We start from the raw sequence: 23,026 nt of genomic DNA, 5'->3' as shown, positions 1-23,026 counted from the left end.
GTTTTGGAATAAAGGACAAGGACAAAAAGTCTGTACATGTTCAGTTCAGATACAGTTTTTCCTGAGTATTTTTAATCCAGGGTTGGTTGAATCCTCAGATGCAGAAAACACAGATAAGAAAAATCAAATATATAAGTCTTGTATAAACAAAAACATATGTTTGAGTTGCAGAGAAAGAATGAAGGAGCACCCATGTTTCTATTTCTAGATAAAAAAAATGGAATGTTAACTCAGGTGTGGTGGTACAGGCCTGTAATCTTAGCTGGGTTGGAGGTAGAGATATGGAGAATCATGCTTCAATTCAGCCCAGACAGTTAGTGAAACATCATTTCAACTAATAAAAAATGGGCATGGTGTTGCAATGCTGTCATCCCAGCTATACAAGAAGGATCGTGGTCCAGGTTGGCTTGGCCACAAGTGATATCCTATTTGAAACTAAGTAAAACAAAAAGGGCTGTTGGTGTGGCCAAAGAGGTAGAGTGCCAGCCTAGCAAGAATAAACCCAGAGTTCAAACCACAGTACCACCAAAAAAAAAAAAAAGGTTTCCAGTGGGGTTTGATACCCCCAACAATGCTGTTCAGCTACTTATTTGGTGATTGAATCAGTATGTTCTCTCATTTGTCTTATGGTATGGCTTATATCTCTTGCATTTTGTCAACACAGTGCTGGCAAAGATGTCTAGATTTCTTAAAACAGGTTAGGTCATTTCTCATTACTTCTATGTTGATTTCTTGTCTACTAATGCTCTTTTTGAAGCATTCATATAGAAGCACATCTTTCTTCTTCATTCTGGTTGCTCATGTCTGAGTTATACCTAATATTGAAATATTAATATTCCACATAACATAGTAAAATGGATATTAATACTGCAGGAAGTATGTATATGGTTCTAGTACTTATTCTTTGCCCACCATACATATTATTAATTCTTTCTTACTTCTCCTAAGATTATGTTATTAGAACACATTCAGATAATACTAAGTTGAAACAAATTACAAAGAACAATAATGCACCTATTTATTTTCTAGGGTAGAACATAGTACTTGTTTAAACAATTTAGTATGTACTCTTTAACGATATCACTTATTCCTTGTGCACATTCTTCCAGATGCAAGCACGTAAAACAAACAGTTGAAGGACATACAGAAGAAAATGAAAATGGAGAATTTAGTTCTGAGGAAGATGTAAAAGCTAGCCAATCTGGGAAAAACAGCCAATGTGAAAAAGAAATTGAGATTAATAGGCTAAGACAAACGGTAATTATAACAATTATTTTTATTAACATATATTAATTTTAAAAAGGGTTTTCACTGTGATATTTTCATGTATGCCTGGAAGGTGCTTTGACCTTCTATTAGTTTTTAAGTCCCCCTTTGATCTTTGTGACAAATTTTTAAATGTGTTTCATTATGTTGTTTTCATGTGTGTATGCAATGTACTTCTCTCATATTCCTTCCCCTGGCTCCCTTTCCTCATTCCCTTTTGCAATTTATGTCCTTTTTAAAGATCTAGATTATCATATCAGAGGATCATGTGGTATTTGTGTTGGAATATGGCTTATTTCACTTTCCTGCAAATTTTATGATCTTTTTCTTCTTCTCATCCTTCTTTCTTTCTTCTCTCTCTCTCTCTCAGCTTGAAAACTGAGGAGTGAATTCTTGCAAAGCAAGCATTCTACTGTTTGAGTAACCCCACCAGACCATTTTTCTCTGGTTATGTTGGTGATGGGGTCTTGCGAAGTATTGCTTGGTATGACAGGCATGAGCCACCACACCACATATTGGTTGAGATGGGATCTCGTGAAGTTTTTGTCCTCATCGCTCACAACCCTCCTCATCTCAGTATTCCAAGTAGCTAGCATTATAGGAGTGAGGCACTATATTTTTTATTTAAAAAAGATTCCAAACTAATAATGGGAATGATTCCATGTGGTGTATTTCATTTTCACTTCCCTAGTAACTAGTGGGATGGTAATAAACATATGTCTTCTCATGTGGTTATTAACCATTTGAAGATCTTCTTTGAGAAAAGTGTTTTAAATTCTTTCTCCATTAGTAAATTGGATATTTTTGATTTTCATAATTATAGGTGTCATTTCTATAAACTACATGTCAATATATTGTCTGAAAAATATTGAAATATCTGTTACTCAGTGGCTTGACTTTTCACTTTCCAAATGTGCTTTCAAACAGTGCTATTTAACTTTGATGAAGCCTCATTATCTTTTTTTTCACTGTCAGATCAATGAAACTATTGCCAAATCAAGTCATGTGAATTTATACCTTTGTTTTATTCCAGGAGGTCTGTAGTTTTCTTTGTTAGATTTAGGTATTAAATTGAGCTACATGTTTATAGTGTTCAGATGGAGACAACTGTGGTTTTGGTTTTTCTGTTTGTTTGTTTTTTTGCCTATTGGCAATACTAGGGTTGATCTCAGGATCAACCTTTATAGGCAGGTACTCAACCACTGGAGCCATGGCCCAGATCAGTCCTGTTTAATTTGGTTATATTTTACTTAGCGTATTTCTCATTCTAACTTGGAGTGTGATCCTTCTACTAAGGCCTCCTTTATAGTTGGGATTTACAGGAGTGGATCAGTGTGGCCAACGTTTCTTGTTGAGAATGGGGTCTTGCTAACATTCTTCCCATGCTGAACTTCAATCATTATACTTCTGATAGCCACTTTCCAGGTAGCTGGAATTGCAGGCTAAGCTTCTGCATTTAGTATACTGTATTTTAAAAATGTCAGTATCCAATTTTAACTGCACTATTTTTTGGTTGCTGTGAAAAGACTATTTTCCTCCATTTATTTGTCACAATTTTCAAAAATCAATTGACCATAAATAATTGGTTTTGGATCCTCAGTTTTGGTACCATGATCTTTATTGTCTATCTCTATGTCAGTACCAGTTCTAATTGAGTTGTCAGACAAGAATATTTTTCTGGTTATGTTGTGTACTGTGACTTGTCACTACATAGTAGTGATAAAAAGTCAGTGTATTCTAAGGTCTTTCATCTTTCTCCCAGAGAGACATTTTATTTCTTGAAGACTGTGGCTAGTTTATGTCTTGCTCACTCATGACATTGAAAAAAGTCCAGCTTGCAACACTAGAGTCCATTCTTTCCTTTTTTTTCTTTAAACCTTTAGACTGTCACTCAGTCTTCTCCCTTTAATTCAATTTCCAAGGAGTCTTGGCCACAGGATCTGCTAACTCACTCTACTATTTACTCCAATAAGTCTTTATCAAGTCATTATAATTCATAGCATCATCTGTAGATTATTATCAGCAAAGAAACAGAGGATTGTGTATGGTGTGTCCATTTCCCTGGAATTTGAACTGTCATCTTTCCATTCAAAATAGTTGTTCTCACAATCTGGTAACTTGCTTTCCTGTTTACAACTGGGGCTGATGCTTTTCTTAGCACAGATCATGCATTCTCAAAAACCACTTTCTTATATTCATCATCTTGTACTTAAATATATAAAGATGCATGACTGTACAACACAGGATTCGTGCATTAGGTAGTTCAACTTGCCCAGTGGGAAAAAAATGTGAGGAGTACAGCCTTTAAAAACTGGATGTGCTGAGGAAATTTATCAAAGACAATTAAAAGTAAAGTGGTTATTTGAATTTCCAAATTTCCCAGTCAATGCATATAATATGGAGAGGCACTGTGGTAGAGCATGACATGAGATGGTCTTCCCCATAAAAGCAAGGTGAAATAAGGAAACAGAGAAATTGTGTTCAATTTCTTTATATTCAAAGGGTACAACATTTTGTTTTTTATCAAAGAGAAGTTGAAAATGGTTCCACAATGTTCCCTTTATTTCTTTACTGAGGAAAGGAAAATGAAGATTAATACTAGACTGAAAAAATAAATATTTAAGCCTGCCTCTCTGTTTTACAATCATCTAATTGAAATCAGGTAAACTAAATGCTTGATGAACCAAACATTTCCAGTTGTTTTTCAGCCATTATACTGCAAGTCCTATGTCTCCTTCCTCCCATTCTTCTGTATCCCCAACATGAGGGAAAATTTTAGAGTGGCATTGTCTATCGTTAATAAATTTGTGTATGTATTTATTAGATCCTAATTTAAAGGAGCTTATTTTCTACTGTGAGCAGCTATTGTTCCTTGGTATCTCTTTTAAAAATCTAATTTTCTGTTTATTTTCCCTAATAATTGCCCAAAATTTAGTGGCTTCAAACAACATTTACTTTATTCATGAATCTGTTGTTTGAGAAATGCCAAGTGAAGCTACCTTAATTTAGAGACCCTCCATGTCAACCTGGACAGTGTGAAGACTGAGGGACTAAGTCCCCTGAAAGTTTGTTCACCTCCATGTCTGGTTGTTTGCTAGCCTTATTTGGAGAAGTTGAGTTTGCCAGCCAGGTGATACACCTGCAGTGGAACCCCTTGCCTCTCTTTGTGTTCTGAGTTTGCTCACATTACATGACAAGCTGTCTGAGAGTTTTTCTCACCTAGTGTTGGAAATCATGGCAGATGACTTGTACCACAGTGAATTCTTTGTATTGAAGTCAAGCTGGACCTATATTCTAGCTTCTAGTGGAATGAATATTAAAGAATAACGTGTTCTAAACCCATTCTGTTCTGAACTCTGCAACCATGTTTCTATACTCATCCTACTTGAAAACTATACTTGTTAAATATTCATCACAGTTCTCAGTTTGGCACCATCCTCAGGCTTGAAATGCAAGATGTTACCTCCTTATCAGGTCAGATGGAGATGGGGGTACCTAGGATGTGGTTACTATCATATAGCTCCCTGAATCCAGTTTCTTCCCATGTGAAGAATGTAGCGATCAGGAGAGAAATTTTCAAGCACTTGCACAGACAACATTCTGCTAAAATGTAAAACCCTCCCATCACGTGGATGGAAAAGAGGAAACAGTCCAAGGAGGTACTGGCATGTGCAGCCAATGTTTTGATAAGGAATTATGTCCTCAACTGGGGACTGATTCTCCATGGATCTCTGTTACACCCTCTGGGCAATTTGTTCTATTCTTTTCCCAAGGAACAAACTTTTTTAGAGTCTAGTAGTTGTTTTTTTTTTAATGCTTCTACCTGTAGAACTACCAGGTCGAAGGGCCTCTTTCATTATCACTGTCTTGGTTCTTTTAAGTGGAAGCTAAGGCAGGGCTTTTGCTACCACATTTCCCTCAAGAACTTTGAGTCTCCTGTGAATTACACTGGATTCATAACATTAGAAAAGCCATATTCCCAAATATTTTGGAAATATGCTCTTCACCTGAGGCGTTTTGAGCAGCTGTGTTAAATAAGGCATTTGAGAATGCTGTACTCTTAAGATCCTCCTGGGAATGGGATGCACCACCTTAAGGCTTTCTCATGTCTTAGCCATGGGTTACACAGTGGTGGTCTTACCTTCATCTTTTGACCATGCGTTCCCAGGAGAACTCCAGATTTGATCTTAACCCACAAACAATGTAGAGTTATTTCGCAAATTTGATAAGTGGAAAGACTACTAATTAATTGTTCTGGTTCTTTACATGTAATCATCTTCTGTAGGATATCTCTCCCATTAATTTCAAGCAGTGCCTTCATTTAGGAAGAATTCCCTTTCACCCAGGCTTCTGCATCATTCCTTCAGTGGGTTTGCTGTAGTCTCTTTAAGGGCCACGAGGTTTCCAGTGGTAGCCCCCATGAAATGCTTTAGGCTTTCTTTTCTACGTCCTTTCTTCTTCCACTTACCTCCCAGTCCAACGGCATCCTTCATGCTTCAGATTTCTTGTTTTACATGGCAGCAATTTATATTTACTGTCAGTATGTGTACAAGTTACTCATATGCAGCAATACACCTCAAATTTGGTGTTTCAAAGCCACATTTACTGTGTTTGAAATCTGCATTTTAAGTAAGGTCTGTGAGGCAAGCTCTTTTCTTCTCTTTGCATTAGCTGGGATGATTGGAAGTTGAAGACAGGAATGCAGTTGCTAAGGCAGTTCATTTTTGGGGCCAGGACACTCACAGGACAAATGTCAAAGAATATGTGGACAGATCTCAACACCATCTCTCTAAATCATGATATGTAAAGAAAAGTACTTCTTTACAACTCAGTACCGGAGATATCTCACCAAATTTTTGTTGTTATTTTTGCTTGGCATACTCTTTGATTTTGTGGAGAGAATGGGAAGGTTGTGTGATAATGTTACCTATTTAGGTTATTTTTGTTAAAAAATATGGATCGTGTCACTAAATTTTTATATTGGGACATGTCATTGCTCCTTATGTTTAGAGGAACATGAAACATTTGGAGATCAGGAAAAGCCTTATGACATTGGAAAACCCACATGTAGAAGATTCTTTAAATAGTTTTACTTTGAAAGTCTTATTCTGGGAGCCATTCATCAGGGAAGGTCCATGCATGAATGCAGGCCTAATCTGAGTCCCTAAACCATCTTTAGACATTATGGGAGGGAAAATGGAGGAAGGAGCAAGAGACTCTACCAAGAGGGTGCTTAGGGTCATCTTAAGAAGGAAAGTCATGAAACAAACATATAAAAAGAAAAGTATCAGATCAACTGTCAATTTTTAGTGACAAAAATGATGAGGTAGAGATTATGTTTTTGTGCCTTCTAGTGTTTGACTTTTGTTGTTTTTCTGAGTATTGCAAGGGACCACATTCTAAGAATCTGGTATGTATTATATGTCATTGAAAATGAATTGATGTCAAGGTTGATTAGTCATTTTGTGTGAGACTGCTCTGTTCTCTGACTATTTTCTTCTTTACCAAACCATATTCATGTATTCTTGCAGCTTGCTGATATCACAGAAAAACTGCAATATTCATTATCAGAATATCAACAGCTGGTTAAAAAGAATGAGCAGAAATCTCCGTTTCTGCAAACTACAGAGAAGAGAATTGAAGCAATAGTACAGAAGCAAATGGCAATAGAAGAAGTAATAAAAGACATCAGAAGTGAAATGGATAAAAATATGGTACACAAAGCTGTGGCAAAACAGTACAAACGAGAGATTGAAGAAAGGGTTAAAAGGAAATTGGTGAAACAGTTAAAAGAAGTCGATCAATTTCTACAGGTTAATATATTGGTCTGGAATATGCATTAATTCATTTTGCTGCAAATTACAGTTTCGGTGCATACATTGTATTTCCATTAGATCCTCTGTAGAAAATTGTTTTCTTAATTTTAAGGAAGGAGACACAATGTGTTTCTCACGTTAACGATTCCTTCCATCTCCATCAGTATTATAAGTAAATTCATCTTTCAGAATACCTAGTTCATGAAAGAATCATTTGATTTTTAACACTAGTTGCCGTAAATAAGTCTATGAAAATGTAAAACGATGTGATGTATATAATATATTTTTGAACTGCTTTTCAGTTCATTTGTTCTACCAAAAAGTTTCAAGTGACTCAATTATTCCTTTTTTTATTCATTTATTCACGTGTGCATATATTGCTTGGGCCATTTCTCCTCCTGGGCCCCCACCCTCTCCCTTCCCCACCCCTCACTTCCAAGCAGAACCTGTTCTGCCCTTATTTCTAATTTTGTTGAAGAGAAAAGAGGCAATAATAAGAAAGACAAAGTGTTTTTGCTAGTTGAGATAAGGGTAGATGTACAGAGAGATTCCTACCATTGCTTCCACGTATAAATGTGTTACAACCCAAGTTGATTCATTTCTACTAGTTCCTGATCCCTTTCCCATATTGACTTCTGTCACTTTAAGGTTTCTGTATTAGTTCTTCTGCAGTGGAGACATCAAACACTTTCATGTTTTGGATTTCTTAACCATCCCCATGCTTCCCATATGTGCTCTCCCCTTATCATGTGATCCAAGTCCAACTACACTGCTGTATTTGCCCTAGATCTAAAGTCTGCATATGATGGAGAACATATGATTTTTGGTCTTCTGAACTTAGCTCACCTTGATCGGAATGATGTTCTCCAGTTCCATCTATTCACTTGCGAATGATAAGACTTCATTCTTCTTCATGGCTGCGTAAAATTCCATTCTGAATAAATACCACATTTTCTTAATCCATTCATCAGTAGGGGGCATCTTGGCTGTTTCCATAACTTGGCTATTGCGAATAGTACTGCAATCAATATGGGTGTTCGGGTGCCTCTGGAGTAACCTGAGTCGCATTCCTTTGGGTAGTTCCGTAAGAGTGGGATTGCTGGATAACATGGCAGATTTATGTTTCTTTTTTAAAGAAGCCTCCATATTGTTTTCCAGAGTGGTTGTACTAGCTACCATTCCCACTAGCAGTGTACAAGGGTTCCTTTTTCACCACATCCTCACCAACATCTGTTGTTGGTGGTGTTTCTAATGATGGCTATTCTAACAGGGATGAGGTGTAATCTTAGTGTGGTTTTGATTTGCATTTCCTTTATGGCCAGAGATGGTGAGCATTTTTTCATGTGTTTTTGGCCATTTGAGTTTCTTCTTTTCAGAAAGTTCTGTTTAGTTCAGTTGCCCATTTCATTATTGGTTCACTGATTTTGGGAGAGTTTAGTTTTTTTAAGTCCCTGTATATTCTGGTAATCAGTCCTTTGTCTGATGTACACCTGGCAAATATTTTCTCTCACTCTGTGGGTGGTCTCTTCAGTTTAGAGACCATTTCTTTTGTGGTGCAGAAGATTTTAGTTTTATGAAGTCCCATTTGCCCATCCTTTCTCTTCATTGCTGAGCTGCTGAGGTTCTATTGAAGTCCTTGCCTATACCTATTACTTTCAGAGTGTTTCCTGCTTGTGCCTGTACTAATTTCAGAGTTTCAGGTCTGATATTTAGGTCCTTGATCCATTTTGAGTTGATTCTAATACAGGGTGATAAACATGGATCTAGTTTCAATTTCTTGCGGACGGATAACCACTTTTCCCTACAACATTTGTTGAGGAGGCTGTCTTTACTGTATCATATATTTTTGGCATCTTTGTCAAAAATAAGGTGGGCATAGCTGTGTTGATTCATATACGGGTCCTCTATTCTGTTCCACTGGTCTTCATGTCTGTTTTTGTGCCAGTACCATGTTGTTTTTATTGCTATTGCTTTGTAATATAGTTTGAAGTCAAGGTATTGTGATACCTCAGAGTTGCTCTTTTTGCTGAGTATTGCCTTGGCCATTCATGGTCTCTTGTGAACGTTAGGGTAGATTTTTCAACGTCTATGATGAATGCCATTGGGATTTTGATGGGAATTGCATTAAGCATATAGATTGCTTTTGGTCATATAGCCATTTTTACTATGCTGATTCTATCGAACCATGAGCACGGGAGATCTCTCCATCTTTTGTAGTCTTCCTTAATCTCTTTCTTCAGGGGTTTGTAGTGCTCCTTGTAGGGGTCATTCACATCCTCTGTTAAGTTTACTCCTGCGTATTTGACTTTTTTGAGGCTATTGTAAATGGAATTGTTTCCATATATTCCTTCTCTGTTCTTTGTTGGTGTATAGGAAAGCTAATGATTTTTGTAAGTTGATTTTGTATCCTGCCACCTTGCTGTAGCTGTTTATGCTGTCTAGGAGTTTTTGGGTAGAGTTTATTGGGTCTTTAAGGTGCATGATCATATAATCTGCAAATAGGCATATATTGACAGTTTCTTTACCTATTTGTATTCCTTTTACTTCTTCTTATTGCCTAATTGCTCTGGCTAGGAATTCCAGCACTATGTTGAATAGGGTGGGGATAGTGGGCATCCTTGTCTCATTCCTGATTTTAGGGGAAATGGTTTCAGTTTTTCACTATTAAGTATGATGTTGACTGTAGGTTTGTCATATATAGCTTTTATAATGTTGAGGTACTTTTCTTCTCTTCCTAGTTTTCTTTGAGCTTTTATCATGAAGTGGTGTTGGATCTTGTTGAAGGCTTTTTCTCCATCTGTTGAGATGATCAAGTGGTTTTTGTCTTTGCTTCTAATGATGTGCTGTGTTACATTTATAGATTTGCATATGTTGAACCACCTCTGCATCCCTGGAATGAAGCCCACTTAGTCGTGGTGGATGATCTTTCTGATGTGCTGTTGGATTCGGTTTGCCATTACTTTATTGAGGATTTTTGCACTGATGTTCATTAAGGAGATTGGCCTATAGTTGTCCTTTTTGGAGATGTTTTGTCTGGTTTTGGCATGAGTGTAATAGTGGCTTCCTGAAATGAGTTAGGCAGTGTCCCTTCCCATTCTATTTAGTGGAGCAGTTTAAGGAGGGTTGGTATTAGTTCTTCTTTAAAGGTCTGATATAATTCAGCAGAGACTCCATCATATGCTGGACTTTTCTGTTTTGGGAGACTATTGCTGCTGCTTCAATTTCATTTTGTGTTATAGATCTATTTAGGTGATTAATGTCCTCTTGATTCAATTTTGGATGGTCATAAGAATCTAGAAATCTGTCCATTTCTTTAAGATTTTCAAATTTATTAAAATATAGGGTCTCAAAATAGTCTCTGATCATTTCCTGGGCTTCCGTGGTATTTGTTTTAATCTCCCCTTTTGCATTTTGATTTTACTGATTAGGGTTTTTTTCTCTCCTCATTTAGTCAGGTTTGCCAGGGGTCAGTGATTCTTATTTATTTTTTCAAGAGCCAGTTTTTGTTTCATTGATTCTTTGCATGTTTTTTGTTTGTTTGTTTCAATTTCATTGATCTTGGCCCTGATCTTTATTATTTCTCTCCTTCTGCTTGTTTTTGAATTTGCTTGTTCTTATTTTTCTAGGAGATAGAGATGAAGTGTTAGGTCATTTATTTGAGATCTTTCTACTCTTTTAATATATGCACTCATGACTATAAACTTTCCTCTTAGGACTGTCTTTGCTGTGTCCCTTAGGTTCTGATAATCCATGTTTTCATTATCATAACTTTCAGAAAACTTTTAATTTCCTCTTTTATTTCATTAATGACCCATTGATCATTGAGCAATGTGTTGTTTAGCTTCCAGTTGTTTGCATGCATTCTACTGTTGTTTTTGTTGTTGAGTTCTACTTTTAATGCATTATGGTCAGGTACAATGTGTGGGATCATTTCTGTTTTCTTATATTTGCTGAGGCTTGCTTTGTGCCCTAGATAGGATCAATTTTGGAGAAGGTTCCATGAGCTGCTGAGAAGAATGTGTATTGTGCAGAAGTTGGATGAAATATTCTGTAGACATGAGCTAGGTCCATTTGATCTATGGTGTGATTTAGATCTAGGATTTCTTTATTGATTTTTTGTTTGAATGACCTATCTATTGGTGATAGGGGGTTATTAAAGTCTCCCACTACCACTGCATTGAAGTTTGTGTATGTTTTCAGGTCCTTCAGGGTATGTTTGATGAAAATGGGTGCATTGATGTTGGGTGAGTATAGGTTGATAATTGTTATTTCCTTTTGGTGTATTTATTAGCATGGAGTGTCCTTCTTTATCTCATTTGACCAATGTAAGTTTGAAATCTACTTTGTGCAAGACAAATATTGCTACCTCTGCCTGTTTTGGGGGGCCATTGGCTTGCTAAATCTTCTTTTCAGCATTTCACCCTTAGCCAGTGCTTGTTTCTGTCAATGAAATATGACTCCTTAAACAACAGATTGTGGATCTTCCTTTTTATTCCAGCTTGCCAAACAGTGTCTTTTGATGAGGAAATTAAGTCCATTAACATTTAGTGTTAGTATTGATAGGTATGTGGTGATTCCTGTCATTTAGTTGTTTTTGTTGTTTAAGGGTTTGATTGTGTGTAGCTAAGTCAATGTTACTCTCTACTTTCTTGCCTTTTTTTCTCCTGTGGTTTGGCACTGCCTGTCCTTTCATGGTTTTGTTTGCTTTCATTTTCTGTGTGCAGAATTCCTTGAAGAGTGTTTTGTAGTGGTGGGTTAGTGGTCGTATATTGTTTTAGTTTCTGCTTATCATGGGAGACTTTTATTGCTCCATCTATTTTGAATGATAGTTTTGCTGGGTAGAGTACCCTGGTTTGAAGTTATTTTCATTTAGTGCCCAGAATACCTCACTCCATGCCCTTCTTGCTTTTAAGGTTTCCATTGAGAGATCTGCTGTGATTTTGTTGGGTTTACCTTTGTATGTTATTTGTTTTTTCTCTCTTACAGCCTTCAATATTCTTCCTCTATTCTCTGTGTTTGTTGTTTTAATGATAATATATCATGGGGTAGTTCTAATTTGGTCAAGTCTGTTTGGTGTCCTGGAGGCTTCCTGTACCTGAAATGGCATAGTTTTCTCTAGATTTGGGAAATTTTCTGTTATTATTTTGTTGAATATATTACTAATTCCTTTTGCTTGTACCTGTTCTCCTTCTTCAATGCCCATCATTCTCAGGTTTGGTCTTTTGATGGAGTCAGTGAGTTCTTGCATATTCTTTTCACAGGTCTTGAGTTGTTTGACTAATAGCTCTTCAGTTTTTCCTTTAATTTCCATTTCATCTTCAATTCTGAGACTCTGTCTTCTACTTGTTCTAGTCTGCTAGAGTGGCCTTCCATTTTGTCTTCTATATCTGTTTCATTCTTTTTTCTGATGTTTTCCAGTTTTCTTCCTTAATTCATTTATCTCTCTATGGTGTTCTCTGTTTCACTTTGGTATTTTTTAGGGCTCCTATGAGTTCATTTATTTGTTTTTGTGTCTTCTCATATTCTTTATTTTTGTGTTTTTGGAATTTCTTGATTGCCTCCTGTACATTTTGGTTGACATGTCTAGTAACATCTCCATGAAATTCTCAGTGATGTCTTCTTTTAGAGTGTTCTTGTGGGTTTCATTGTGTTCCTTGGGATAGTTTATCTTTGTTTGTTGGAGTCTGGATCTGGGTGTCCATTTTCTTCATTTCCCTCTAAATCCTTTACTAATTTATTTTTTGGGGGAGAATGGTTTCTATCCCTTTTTCATCTTCCCATCATTCCAGTTGATGCTGTTTCTGTCCCTGGTCTGTGTGTAACTTAGTATTAGCTAACTTACAATAGTAAAACTAAGGAAATCAAGAAAGAAAGAGAAAAAAGAAAAAGAAATAAAATTAGAGAACCTAAGAAATCAAGAGGAAGAGGTGGTGGGCAAACAAACAGTGAACAAGACAAACAAACACTTAGAGAGAAAAAAAATTCCAGGTTCAGGAATAATAGAATTTCAGTCTTGGTAGTTCTATTGTTACTCCTTCAGCATCCACTCCTGGTGTTGGTATTTAAGCAGAAGCTCTGTCTTAGTCTCGCCAGGTGGTTTGGGAGACTGGCCAGTTTTTCTTGTCTTTCAGTGGCAGCTGCTTAGTCAGCTCCTCCCTCAGTGAGGTGTGGTTTGTCTTCAGGTTCTGGAGATCAGCTCTGTGGCCCACTAGCCATCCCACTTTGGTGTTGGGTTCTCCCTGTGTTGGCTTATTGGAAGCTTGTCACTTTGCCTTGCTCCCTTTTTTTGGGGCAAGGTCAGAGATCAGTCAGCCGGCTCTCTGCTGTCAGCATGTTATGCTGGTTTTCAATTTTTTGACATCGTTTGAGTTTGGATGTAGCTCACTAGTTCAGGAGACAAGCTTTGTGGACTGCTATCTGCCCTGTTTCAGGCAGCGACTCTTCACCCACCCTCTGTCAGCCCACCTGCCTTTCCAGTCTTTGCTTACTGAAAGTTCACATGGAGATCAGCTCCTTGCCCTTCTCCCCTTCTCTAGTGCAGAAGCTTGTCAGCCTGTCTACTTTCCAGGCATTGTTTACTGAAAGTTTGCACTGAGATCAGCTCCTTGCTTTTCCTCCCTTCTGTACTGTGCTCAGAGCAACCTGCCTCTCTGCTATGTGTTCCTTTTTAGTCCCTTGTTTATTATTCTGTTTTTTTTTTTTTTTGGCAGGGCAAGGGTCAGTCTGTCCAGGGGGCTATGCTGGTTTATCTCAGGGGTAGCTGTGGGAATATCATGTGCCATTTATTCACTCATGTGTTAGTCTGCATCTCCCAAGCAGGTTTGGAGCTGGCGTCTGGTGTCACAGGAGCCCCCCTGTTTTCTGTGTGCAATGTGGCATGGAGAGGCTTTTTATGGGCTTGGAGTTCAGGGTGTTGGAGTTTTGCTTCTTCTTGGTGTTTTTTTTCTGCCAAAAGTGCCCCCAGTGTCTTACTAAAAATTTTGATTTATGAAGCTCATGCTGTCTGCTTCCTCAATTATTCCTTGAATTATCAGATACATGAGTCTTAACAAAAGAATGATTCAGGGTGGAGATGACACTCAGTTGAACAGAACTTCCCTAGTATGCTTGAGGGCCACAGTTCAATCCCCAGCACCAAATATAACATTCACACTTTTGTTAATTCAGATTTAACACAGTTGATATTTATGCTTGAGTATTTTGAACTCTGCCTCCCTTTTAAAATATTTAAATTGGTCTATGAATCAGTAGCTCAAAACTAAAGGAAATGATCATTAAAAGTGCATCTTTTCAATTTAATTTAGATGGAAACAGAAGAATTTGACAAGTTAGATAAGTCAAGAGAGAATGATTTTAATTCACTAAGGAGGGAGATGGAAACAAGACTTGAAGCTATAGATTTAGAACACTCTAAAATGAAAGCTGAAGAAGAATGTCAGAAAAAAGAGCTAGAGCTATATAAACAGCATTATATAGAAGAATGTCAAATTAGGGCATCATTGTCAGATGAAATAAATAGGTAAGTCAAGAGAATCATAGACAATAAATATGTTAAGTTGATTAATTTGGCTCTCATGATTAATTTTTAGTTGGGCAGCTTAATAAGATTATTGGGAAGTGAAAGCTAACCAGATAATATAGTTTTGGAAGATAATGTCAAGAAATGAACTTCCTATAAAACACTAGTCCAGCTTAGTTAATATTCCTTCGTCTTACTTAGGTTTCATGTGGCATTTTCTCCCTTAATATTCTCATATAATTAACCCAATGCATTGGACTTTCAGTTAAGAAATTAGTAAACTCTCTAATTAAGACAGTTATGTTTTTATACACTTGCTTGCCAGTATTCCATTAAATAGAAAATTGAACAAGTTCTACAATTTTTTGGAAGATGAAAGCATAAAGCCCAAAGTATGTGCTCCTCTGGGCACATTCTGGCACTTAGTAAATTGACTTGTCCTGGATTGAGGTCAAAGGTGTTACCTCTAGATGGTGCCTAGAGTCAAACTGTCCTTTAGAGGGACAGAGGGAAAGACTAAGTTAGGCATTAATGAATGTATAATATACAAAGCAGTCACAGTAATTCCATGGTCAGGGTGAGAGGATGTGTTTGGAAGACAGAAAGGTCAGATGTCCTGCTTCTTGTGTCTTGGTAAGGATGTTATGAAATAATTGCCTCTGGAGCTGCTTACTTCTTTCTGATCATCAACGCAGCTATGTTTTTCTCTAGAGGTTGCTGCTCTGTGTTATTCCTCAGTGCCAAAAGCTTGCTTGATTTCTCACAGAATGTACACATGGTGAAAGCAAGCTTGTAAATGCCTTGGTGGATTAAAAAAAAATCACTGAACTGCTTACTAAATATCTTTTTTTCACTCACATTTTAGTTGTATATACTTAAGGAGTACATTATGGGTTTTAATATATTTATGCAGAGTGAAAAGGCTTTTATACTTTTATAGCTAAACAAGTTAGTTATCCTTTAAATACATGTGTTCTTACAGAACCTCAAGAATCTCCTAGTAGAACCCTTCTAGAAAGTAGCAGTGAATACTGTTAAGCCACAAACCATGACAGACATTTGTTCTCCCCAAACTGTTTGAATACTTGCTAGTTAGGAATCCTCCTTGAAATGTGTGTAATTCTTTAGAATAAATTGTGTTCAGCAGGCATGCTCTGACACATTTTGAGTATTAAAACACTAGTTAATGGCAAATTAAATTTCCTTTTATGGTAATTTTAAAAAACTGCAGGTCATGTAATCGTTCTTTAGGGAAAATGAGATACTAAGTGTTTGACTTTTGTAGCCTTCTCAGGAATACTGCAAAGCTAGAATTGACCAATAGCCAGCTACGTGAAGAGATAGAACATGGCAGAACTTTACTCAGCACTGCTAATATGAGGCTTGTCCCAGAGTTCCCTTGTGTTGGAAGTCTTCAAGGACTTCCAGTGGGAGTGCAAAATGCTTATGTGCTACAGGTTTGTATATTATCTCTTTTACTTTGGATTTCAAATTTGTGATATAATTTTTGTTTTAAATTTGGTGGACTACTTACACATATTAATGACTGTGTGAAGACAGAAAGAGTAATGTTACCTTTTTATTAAAAATTCCTCAGAGATCTTAATTTCAAGGGATGCTCGTTTGCTAACTTGATTCAATAAAAGTAATTCATCAGTTTTTTTTAATGTTCCTTAAGAGAATCAAGTAAGTCAGATTTTAGAAAACGAATCTGTGTGTTCTACAACTAATGATACACTTTGAGATTCTTGCTGAACTAAGTGATTTTACTTTGGCTGTGCTGCATAACACTTTCAGAATTTTCATATACCATCACAAATTCTCCACCCATAATCCTTAGTAAATGATCGCCCTCCAAATTCTTAACTACATATGGATATTTATGATTTATCCAATCTTATTTTTTAAGTTCTGCGTTTGACCTTTAGATAGTTGCTAAGCAAGTCCTCTCCACTTTAGCCATGCCCTTAGTCTTATATTTTAAAGGATTCTTAGGTACTTATTATGAATTAAAAAACCAGTAACCCCAAGAAAGAGTCAGGTTTATTTTGAAGTTACTCAGCAGGGAATGGCAGAGTTAAATAAACTTTCTTAGGATTTCATTAAGTGCTCTCTAGTTCTTTCTGTTTGGCTTCAATTTGTCTTCAAAGCCAAATGCCCAGTAGTCATTTTATATACTGAAAGTTTCAGGTAGACTTTCAACTTCTACTTCTCTTTCATTCATTTTTTAATCTTGCTGTGTAGACCAGACTAGGCTCAAAATTGAGATCTAGTCTCCTGGCATTACAGCTCTGCACAACCATATATGGCATAAACAGTTCTTTTATGGAAAAATTTTCTCAATTTTGGCCTCCTTGGTTCAACTGAAAATTTACCTGTTCTTGGTTTTAAAAATATGTGCTTTATCCATTGAGCATGCCTAATGCTGCTAACAGAACTGATGATACTTGTACTTATTCACTTTTATATATAATGTTAGAAGTGTAATTTATTAGAGAGCTACTCATTTATGTGTCCTGCCTAGCAATCATTGAACTCTGTGACAAAGTTTACATATGCTTTGCCTCTGATATATACTTTGATGTACATGTATCTATCCAGAATGTGAGAAAAGTAACTGTACTGAAGTCCAGGCTCAAAAAGAACAAATGAAGCCCAATTGTGACCTGGAGCTAATTAACTCTGTGTATTCAATCAGGTTGTAATGTCTGTGAGCAGTGTCCTCTGAAGAATCTTAGATTTCTGTAGACAGAATTTGAAAACTTGCATCTCTGAGAGAATACATCTAGTAACTTCAATTCTTGTACATCCTTGTATTCTGTATAATTGCCATACCTTCTCATAGTTTTCAAGAAGAAAAAACATAAATGAAATTGCAAATGGGCACCTATATTAAGGTTGTACCTTAAGCTTCCTTCACCTTGCTTAAAATTAGAATTAAACATAAAGTATAGGATTCCAAGATGGCAGCTAGAGAGAGGAAGCAGAAAGTGTGCTTCCTAAAGTAAAATCTTGGAGAGACACTGGAGATACACCTTACAGGAAAAAGACCGAGAAGAGGCAAAACTTTGACTCCTCCACACCCCCAGCCCACGCACAGATCCCAAATCCACGTTAAATGAAGAAACCAGGAGGGCTCCCATGCCACCATGAGATGGCAGTGCCCAGACGTCTTGGGAAGACACAGACCACCAGGTGATCAAAGCAGCACATGGTACTCCCACAGACAACCCTGGGCCAGATCAGCATAGCCTCCTGGACAGACCAACCCACACCCAGGGAAAAAAGAAAAAAAAACTGAGTAATAAGCAATAACAACAGAAAAGACATATAGCAAAAAGTGCTGGGTGCCCTGAGTGCCAAGGAGGTGGGGGATGGGCAATTCCTCACGGAACTGTAAGTAAACAAGCCGGATGGAGAAGGCAGGAGCAGCGGCAACTGCCCAGCAACCAGGAGTGGGAAAGCTTGTAAAAGCAGTGGTGGGAGGAAAACTCCACAGGAGAGGGGGGAAGGCCCACTTCCCATGTGAACTGTAAGTAAACACGCCGGCTTGAGAAAGTGGATGCAGTGTCACCTCCCCCAGTGTGCATGATAAGAGGAACGCTTGTACCAGTGGCAGTCGTGACCAGGAGAACTCTAAGTAAACAAAGCCTGTAGGGCTAGGTGAGTGTTAAGCTCACTCCTGAGATCTGCATAAATAAAGCCTCCAGCAACAGCAGGCTGACAGCAGCGGGCAGGTGAGCCATAGCCTAAGATAGCCATTCACAGAATGGTCTCCAGACTCTTTTTTTTCTCTCTTCCTTTGATGAGACAACAACCGAAGTACACTTGCATGCTAAAAACCTTACTGAAACTGTATTGCATTTGAACTTGGGACACTTTGTGGTGTTTTTTTTTGTTGTTGTTGTGTGTTGTTTTGTTTGGGTTTTTTTTGTTGTTTTTTTCCCTTTGATGAGACAATGACAGAACTACTTCTGAGACACCGTCTCCAGGATTGGAGGCTGAGGGACTAACACCAAAATTATTAAGACTTAAATTTTATCGCATTCGAACTTGGAGATTTTTTTCATTTATTTTTCTTTTTCAATCCTCTCTCTGTCTCACTAATGTCTATTCAGCTTACTGTTGATTAGTACACTATCTCTCCCTGTTTATATATTTGAAATTTTTTTGTTTGCTTTTTTACTGGTTTATCTGTTTTTTCCCTTTTTCTTTAAATTCTTTGGTTTCCTCTCTCTTCTCACCCTTCCATTCTAAATATCACCATTGTTCTTATTACAAGTTAGAAAATACTTAATTGAACACAGTACAGGGACAATAACTACACCACGGGCAATGATGGGAAGACAGAAAAAACAGGGAAACCAGTGTCCCCACAGCAAAAAATTAGCAGAGGAACCAGAGGGAAAGGAAGAAGAAAACAGATACTCAGATCCAGACACCAACAAAATGAAGGTAAAGAACCCAATGAAGCCCACAAGAATAATCTAAAAGAAGAAATCGTACAGGTAATCAATGAGAGTTTTATAGAAATGATGCTGAATATGGTCAACCAAAATGTACAGGAGACACTCAGGAAATTCCAAGACAACAAAAATAGAGAAATTGAAAAAGCACAAGAAGAAATAAAAGAAACCATAGAAGCACTGTAGAAACACCAAAGTGAAAGAGAGAAACACAATTAATAAAGAGATAAATGAACTCAGGTGGAAAATGGACAACATTAAAGAGAAAGTGACTCAGGATATGGAAAACCTCAGAAAAAAGAATGAAACAGAACTGCAAAACAAAATGGAAGGCCAATCCAGCAGAATAGAACAAACATAAGACAGAATCTCAGAACTCGAAGATGAAATGGTAATTAAAGGAAAAACTGAAGAACTATTAATTAAACAACTCAAGACCTGTGAAAAGAAAATGCAAGAACTCACTGGCTCCATCAAAAGACCAAACCTGAGAATCATGGGCATTGAAGAAAGAGAAGGGTGCAAGCAAAGGAATGTGTAATATATTCAACAAAATAATAACAGAAAATTTCAAATCTAGAGAAATCTATCCCCATGCAGATGCAAGAGACCTCCAGAACACCAAACAGACCAGACCAAAATAGAACTACCCCACGGCATATTATCATTAAAACAACAAATACAACAGAGACCCAAGAAAGAATATTGAAGGCTATCAGAGAGAAAAAGCAAATAACATACAAGGGTAAACCCATCAAAATCACAGCAGACTTCTCAACAGAAACATTAAAAGCAAGAAGAGTTTGGGGTGAGATCTTCTAGGCACTGAATGAAAATAAATTCAACCCAGGATACTCTACCCAGCAAAACTATCATTCAAAATGGAGCAATAAAAGTCTTCCATGATAAGCAGAAACTAAGTATGTGACCACAAAGTCACCACTACAAAAGATTCTCCAAGGGATTCTGCACACAGAAAGTGAACCCCAACATAACTATGAAAGGGCAGGCAGCACCAAACTACAGGAAAAGAAAAAGCAAGAAAGTGGAGAGTAACCTCTACTTAGGTACACACAATCAAAACTTCAAACAACTATGACAACTAAATCAAAGGAATCACCACATACCTATCAGTACTAATACTTAATGTTAATGGACTTAATTCCACCATCAAAAGGCACTGTTTGATGAACTTGATTAAAAAGGAAGATCCAACAATTTGTTACTTACAGGAGACCCAGCTCACTGACAGAAATAAGCATAGACTTAGGATGAAAGGCTGGAAGATTTACCAAGCCAATGAACCCTGAAAACAGGTAGGAGTAGCAATAATTATCTCTGACAAAGTAGCCTTCAAACCTACATTGATCAAACGAGATAAAGAAGGACATTCCATACTAATAAAAGGGGAAATAGACCAAAAGGAAATAATAATCATCAACCTGTATGCACCCAATGTCACTGCACCAATTTCATCAAACATACCCTGAAGTACCTAAAAGCATATATTAACTATAACCTAGAGGTCATGGGAGACTTTAACACCCCATTATCATTAATAGATAGGTAATCCAAACAAAAAATAAAGAAATCCTAGATCTAAAATATACAATAGATCAAATGGACCTAGTTGATGTCTACAGAACATTATCCAACTTCTACACAATATACATTCTTCTCAGCAGCCCACAACCTTCTCCAACATAGATCATATCCTAGGGCACAAAGCAAGCCTCAGCAAATATAAGAAAATAGAAATTATACCGTGCATTCTATCTGATCACAATGCAGTAAAAGTAGAACTCCACAACAAAAGTAAAGACAAAAAACATGCAAACAGCTGGAAACTGAATAACTCATTACTTAATGAACAATGGGTCATTGATGAAATAAAAGAGGAAATTAAAAAGGTCTGGGAAGTCAATGAAAATGAAAATACAATCTACTGGAACCCATGGGACACAGCAAAGGCAGTCCGGAGAGGAAAGTTTATAGCTGTGAGTGCATATATTAAAAGACAGAAAGATCCCAAATCAATGACCTAATGATACATCTCAAACTCCTAGAAAAACAAGAACAAGCAAATCCCAAAACAAATAGAAAGAGAGAAATAATAAAAATAAGAGCTGAAATCCATGAAATAGAAACCAAAAAAAAAACCATACAAAAATTAATGAAACAAAAAAGTTGGTTCTTTGAAAAAATAAACAATATTGACAGAATCCTGTCAAACCTGACTGAAATGAGGAGAGAAAAAACCCAAATTGGTAGAATCAGGAATGCTAAAGGGGAGATAATGATAAACACCATGGAAGTTCAGGAAATCATCAGAGACTACTTTGAGAAACTATATTCAAATGAATTTGAAAATATTTAAGAAATGGACAGATTTCTAGACATTTATGATCATCCAAAAGTGAACCAAAAGGATATTAATAAACTGAATAGATCTATAACACAAAATGAATTTGAAGCTGCAATCAAGAGTCTCCCCAAATAGAGAAGTCCAGGACCTGATGGATTCCTTTAAAGAAGAACTGATACCAAACCTCCTTACACTGTTCCACGAAAAATAAAGGGAAGGAAAACTGCCAAACACATTTTATGAAGCCAGTATTACACTTATCCAAAACCAGGCAACGACATCTCCAAAAAGGAGAACTATAGGCCAATCTCCTTAATGAACATTGATGCACAAATTCCTCAATAAATTAATGGCAAACTAAATTCAACAACACATCAAAAAGATCATTCAGCACGACCAAGTAGGCTTCATCCCAGGAATGCAGGGGTGGTTCAATATACGAAATCAATCAACTTAATAAACCACATTAACAGAAGCAAAGAGAAAAACCAACTGATCATCTCAATAGATGCAGAAAAAGCCTTTGATAAGATCCAACATCATTTCATGATAAAAGCTCTAAGAAAACTAGGAATAGAAGGAAAGTTCCTTAACATTCTAAAAGCTATATATGACAAACCTACAGCCAGCATTATACTTAATGGAGAAAAACTGAAACCATTCCCTCTAAAATCAGGAACCAGACAAAGATACCCACTATCTCCACTCCTATTCAACATAGTACTGGAATTCCTAGCCAGAGCAATTAGGCAAGAAGAAGGAGTAAAAGGAATACAAATAGGTAAAGAAACTCTCAAAATATCCCTATTTGCAGATGATATGATCCTATACCTTAAAGACTATATGACAAAGCAATACCAATAAAAACAGCATGGTTCTGGCACAAAAACAGACATGAAGACCACTGGGTCAGAATAGAGGACCCAGATATGAAGCCATACAACTATAACCAACTTGTCTTTGACAAAGTAGCTAAAAATATACAATGGAGAAAAGACAGCCTCTTCAACAAAAACTGCTGGGAAAACTGGTTAGCAGTCTGCAAAAAACTGAAACTAGATCCATGTATATCACCCTATACCAATATTAACTCAAAATGGATCAAGGGTCTTTTAATATCAGACCCCAACTCTAAAGTTGGTATAAGAAAGAGTAGGAAATACTCTGGAGTTAGTAGGTATAGGTAAGAACTTTCTCAACGAAACCCCAGCAGCACAGCAATTAAGAGATAGCATAGATAAATGGGACCTCATAAAGCTAAAAAGCTTCTGTTCATCAAAAGAAGTGGTCTCAAAACTGAAGAGAATACCCACAGAGTGGGAGAAAATATTTGGCAGATACTTATCAGACAAAGGACTGATAACTAGGATATATAGGGAACTTAAAAAACTAAATTCTCCCAAAATTAATGAACCAATAAAGAAATGGGCAAGTGAACTAAACAGAATTTTCTCAAAAGAAGAAATTCAAATGGCCAGAAAACACATGAAAAAATGCTCACCATCTCTAGCAATAAAGGAAATGCAAATTAAAACCACACTAAGGTTCACCTCACCCCTGTTGGAATAGCCATTGTTAGGAACACCACTAACAA

The 23,026-nt window shown here is 36.9% G+C and overlaps 1 protein-coding gene across 2 annotated transcripts in view; it reads left to right on the top strand.

Moving 5' to 3' along the window:
* Positions 1 to 23,026, top strand: part of Ankrd26 (ankyrin repeat domain containing 26) — a 68,816-nt gene that overhangs the window by 31,649 nt on the left and 14,141 nt on the right. The window contains exons 13-15 of one of the 2 annotated variants that reach the window (XM_074056441.1): positions 1,110 to 1,257; positions 6,798 to 7,079; positions 15,887 to 17,399. In XM_074056441.1, the coding sequence (XP_073912542.1) occupies positions 1,110 to 1,257; positions 6,798 to 7,079; positions 15,887 to 15,925 (469 nt within the window). In that variant the 3' untranslated portion in view covers positions 15,926 to 17,399. Of the gene's footprint in view, positions 1 to 1,109; positions 1,258 to 6,797; positions 7,080 to 15,886; positions 17,400 to 23,026 lie in introns of those variants that run through there. The other variant, XM_074056440.1, reaches the window with a different exon arrangement.

The sequence above is a fragment of the Castor canadensis genome, chromosome 15 (genome assembly GCF_047511655.1).
Source record: "Castor canadensis chromosome 15, mCasCan1.hap1v2, whole genome shotgun sequence".
Taxonomy (NCBI): domain Eukaryota; kingdom Metazoa; phylum Chordata; class Mammalia; order Rodentia; family Castoridae; genus Castor; species Castor canadensis.
The sequence above is the reverse complement of the archived record's forward strand: the minus strand, read 5'-3'. Positions and strand labels throughout refer to the sequence as shown.